This window comes from Sinocyclocheilus anshuiensis, unplaced genomic scaffold, assembly GCF_001515605.1.
Source record: "Sinocyclocheilus anshuiensis isolate Anshui unplaced genomic scaffold, SAMN03320099.WGS_v1.1 scaffold603, whole genome shotgun sequence".
NCBI classification, from domain to species: Eukaryota; Metazoa; Chordata; class Actinopteri; order Cypriniformes; family Cyprinidae; genus Sinocyclocheilus; species Sinocyclocheilus anshuiensis.
The window spans coordinates 958,824-962,576 of NW_015551055.1; the positions used below are offsets into that span (position 1 = coordinate 958,824).

General features: G+C 39.6%; 1 protein-coding gene across 1 annotated transcript in view; it reads left to right on the forward strand.

Annotated features, from left to right (window-relative positions):
- LOC107661964 (pyruvate carboxylase, mitochondrial-like) overlaps nt 1–3,753 on the forward strand; it is a 211,738-nt gene that overhangs the window by 189,794 nt on the left and 18,191 nt on the right. Inside the window, exon 18 of the mRNA XM_016451788.1 lies at nt 786–965. Coding sequence (XP_016307274.1) covers nt 786–965 — 180 coding nt within the window. The remainder of the gene's footprint in view (nt 1–785; nt 966–3,753) is intronic.

Genomic DNA, 3,753 nt, shown 5'->3' on the forward strand with positions numbered 1-3,753 from the left:
GATCATCTCTACAGTTTTGAGGGTGTTCAGCTCCAAGTTGTTAAGACTGCACCAGACAGCCAGCTCTTTAACCTCCTGTCTGTAAGCAGACTCGTCTCCATCCTTGATGAGACCGATGACTGTAGTGTCATCTGCATACTTAAGGAGCTTGACAGAGGGGTCTTCAGAGGTGCAGTCGTTGGTGTAGAGGGAGAAGAGCAGTGGGGAGAGGACGCAACCCTGAGGGGTGCCAGTGCTGGTGGTGCGGTTGTTGGATGTGAATTTACCAATTCTCACTAGCTGTTGCCTATCTGTCAGAAAGCTGGTGATCCATTGACAGATAGAGCTAGAGACAGAGAGCTGGGTTAGTTTGGTCTGGAGGAGTGTTCGGATGGTGGTGTTGAAAGTGGAGCTAAAGTCCACAAACATGATGACAGTAAATGATAGGTTAACTATACCTTTTAAAAGAAAGTAACCCCTTGTTTCAATTTAACCTCTCCACAAATCAAATCCTCTTTCGGTTTCTTGAATTGTTTTGAGTTTATGTTCTTAAAGGTCATGTTCTCTTTATCTCTTCTTGGGGTTTGCAGCATTACAATGTGAGTTGATTATTATGCTCAATTTGTCAGTAGAATCGTGTGCATTTTGAACAGGGTGAACATTTCTAGCTGACTAAGGAGGTAGATTTTCAGTTTGAAGTCCTTCCCTTTGAAATGTGCTGTGTGAGTTTGTTTTAAAAGTTTCCAGAAATGAAGAACTGTTTCCTGGACATAATATCTGTCTCTATATCACTTTTGTTTCTTCAGGTGACCCCCTCCTCTAAGATTGTGGGTGATCTGGCTCAGTTCATGGTGCAGAACTCTCTCTCCCGGGCTGAGGTAGAAGAGAGAGCAGACGAGCTCTCCTTCCCTCTGTCTGTTGTGGAGTTCCTGCAAGGACACATTGGAATACCACATGGAGGATTCCCTGAGCCCTTCCGGTCAAAGGTGAGATCACACTGTTTAAGGAAAACAAAACTTGGTTTCATGGTTTAATATTTTTATTCATTATTATTATAAAATGTACTGCATAAACAGGATTGGACCTTCTCATTTTTTCAGTCAAGAATACATGAGTGGGACTCCCGGCATTTCAGACATGCAAACAAAACAATAGCCTTCATTATATCAAGAATAGTGTTTAAGAACTCATTGAGAAGTGTTTTATTTCTCATAGAAATCTTCCCTGGAGAATTGAGTATTTTTCATTGCCTTTAATCAGTTAGCAGATGCTATTATCCAAGGCACCTACAAATGAGGAAAAAACATAAGCGGTTTTTGTTGTTGCTGTTGAGAGTGACAGTGGCATTGTTTTTGAATAATCTCTAGCCACACAAAGAGAGGAAGAGTGAGACAGAGAAGAAGAAAATTAGAAGGTAAGAGGATGCAATAGAGTGAGAAAAAGCTTTGTGTGCATCCATCACAAAGTTTGTGTATATGTGTGAAAGACAGGATAAGAGACGAAAGGTTTAAGGCTGAGTAAAGCTTGTCACATGCCAGGCGCTTTCTCAGTAGTGGCTGTGATGTTTCCGTCTTCTTGTGCTGAAAGGCTTGCTGAGAAAAGAAACCACGCAGAGTCAGACTGATCCACTATAATGCGCACACACACACACACACACAAACACACACATCTACAGTCATGAGGTCACAGGAGAGATTTTTGCTTAATTTTTAAATGGTGTGGTTACTGAGGACAGACATCCTGCTTGTCAAATTTACTTTGATTTACTATTTCTCTGGCACACACACATAGACAAACAGACAAACCCTTTTGACGCACTCTGAAGTCTAAAAATTAAAGATCAAACACTGTTTGTCAGCACTGGCAGCATTTCCATGTAAGAGAGCTCAATGTGTGGCCTTAGTTTAACACAGAGAGAAAGAGACAGACAGAGAAAGAGATTTGAACAGTTCATACAGTGACTTTAATTCTGCATCTTAGTAGGACAGATAAAAAAAGTCTATATTATGAATTATTTTGTGGCTCTGAATGAAGTCAACTAAACTTTGTAAGCATGACTGACATTTGCAGCCTGCTTTAAATTTTCCTCAACAGAACCATGGGGTCACATGATATCTTAGTGTAGAGAGAAAAATATGACTGACTTGTCCACTAGGCAACAAGATTATTTCTGATGTTGGCATCTAAAAATGTGATCACTGACATACGTTCCAACAATTACAACAAATCCACCCCAAGTACTAAAAAAAAAAAAAATAAAAAAAAATTCTCTCTCTTTATTTATTCCTTCTCTTTCTAGCTTGTACTTATTTGAACAATGTCTAGAAACTTGGTATTACAAGCACTTCCTGTATCTGTTTGCCTCTTTAAGAAGAATCGCTTTATGTATCCCCCAATTGTAAGTCGCTTTGGACAAAAGCGTCTGCAAAATGACTAAATGTAAATGTAAATGTAAGTACTTCCTGCCTTGCTCAAGTTGCTAAGTAACTAGAAAATGTGTTGCTAGTTCATGTACAGTAGCTCTTCCAGCTACACTAAAAAATAAAAATAAAAAAATTGGTGTAGAAACAATTTTCACTCAGAATTTGCTAGTAAATTTAACAAATAATTACAAAGAAATGGCAAGTAACCCATTGAATTAAATGTGCAATTTTAAAGTAGAAAGACTGAAATAGTATTTTCTTGTAAAATCTACACTGTGTTTTATATACAACTTTGAAAAAATAGTATTTATAAAAGTAGTATTTATTAGCTTTTTAGCTGTAATATGACAAAAATTTCATTAAATTATATTTCTAACCCTTCTAACTCACCTCAAACATGATGTTCGTCTTTAACAAACGTTTTGAAATCTAGCATTTATGTGAAGTGCTCTTTGTCAGAGTCTTTGTGAACCCCGCATTGTTTCCTGGTGGACCGTTAAAGACTTCTGCAGACTAGGTGGAAAACCAATAGATATCAGCCAGTCAGATTTAGACTTTTAATTTCCCCAAATGTTTCCAGTTTAGTGTGCCATAAGCATCAGCTATGAGTGTGGTGGATGAAGGGTAGGCAGTCTATGGCAGTCTATTTTCTGATGCTGAGGCTAGTCCCAACCAGACATGATATGAAAAAGCAACAATTGTCAGGATATTATGTCTTGACAGGACATGTTGGTTTTTATTTTTGTAATGTCATGCTGGGTATACCCGACCAAACTGAAATCTCAACCACATTGGCTGTGGTTGTTTCGAGTCTCATATTTTTTGCCTTCAGTGTGGACAGACAACTTACTTGTCATTGGACAATAGTGGATTGTACTGTTATTTAACTACATGCTGTTTGTTCTGCTGACAAAACATCTTTTGGAAAAACAACTGTCATTAACGTCTCGGTTAAGTATGGTAACCCTCGTTCCCTGAAGGAGGGAACCGAGACATCACGTCGGATGACTGACGAATTGGGATCTACTTCGAGTGTAAACTAAACGAGCCAATGCACATTGGCATGCGATTATTGCATCCAGCTGCCGCTGATCACAGCGTGAGTATAAGATGACCAGGTCATGTTTCCCCAGCGACTTCCCTTCTACGGGGTCGTGGTTAGCAGCGACTGCAGCGACATAGACTTTGAGGGTGGAGGGAGACAGCCTTCGCTCCAACCCTTGCTGCAAAAAGGATAGCACGACTCAGTGAGAAGAACACCACTCAACGAACAGGTTCAATTTCAAAGCGTAAGCGTGTCTCGTAGACGGTGCTCTCGCTGAAGTGATGGTGTCACTACCTCTTGGGGTAG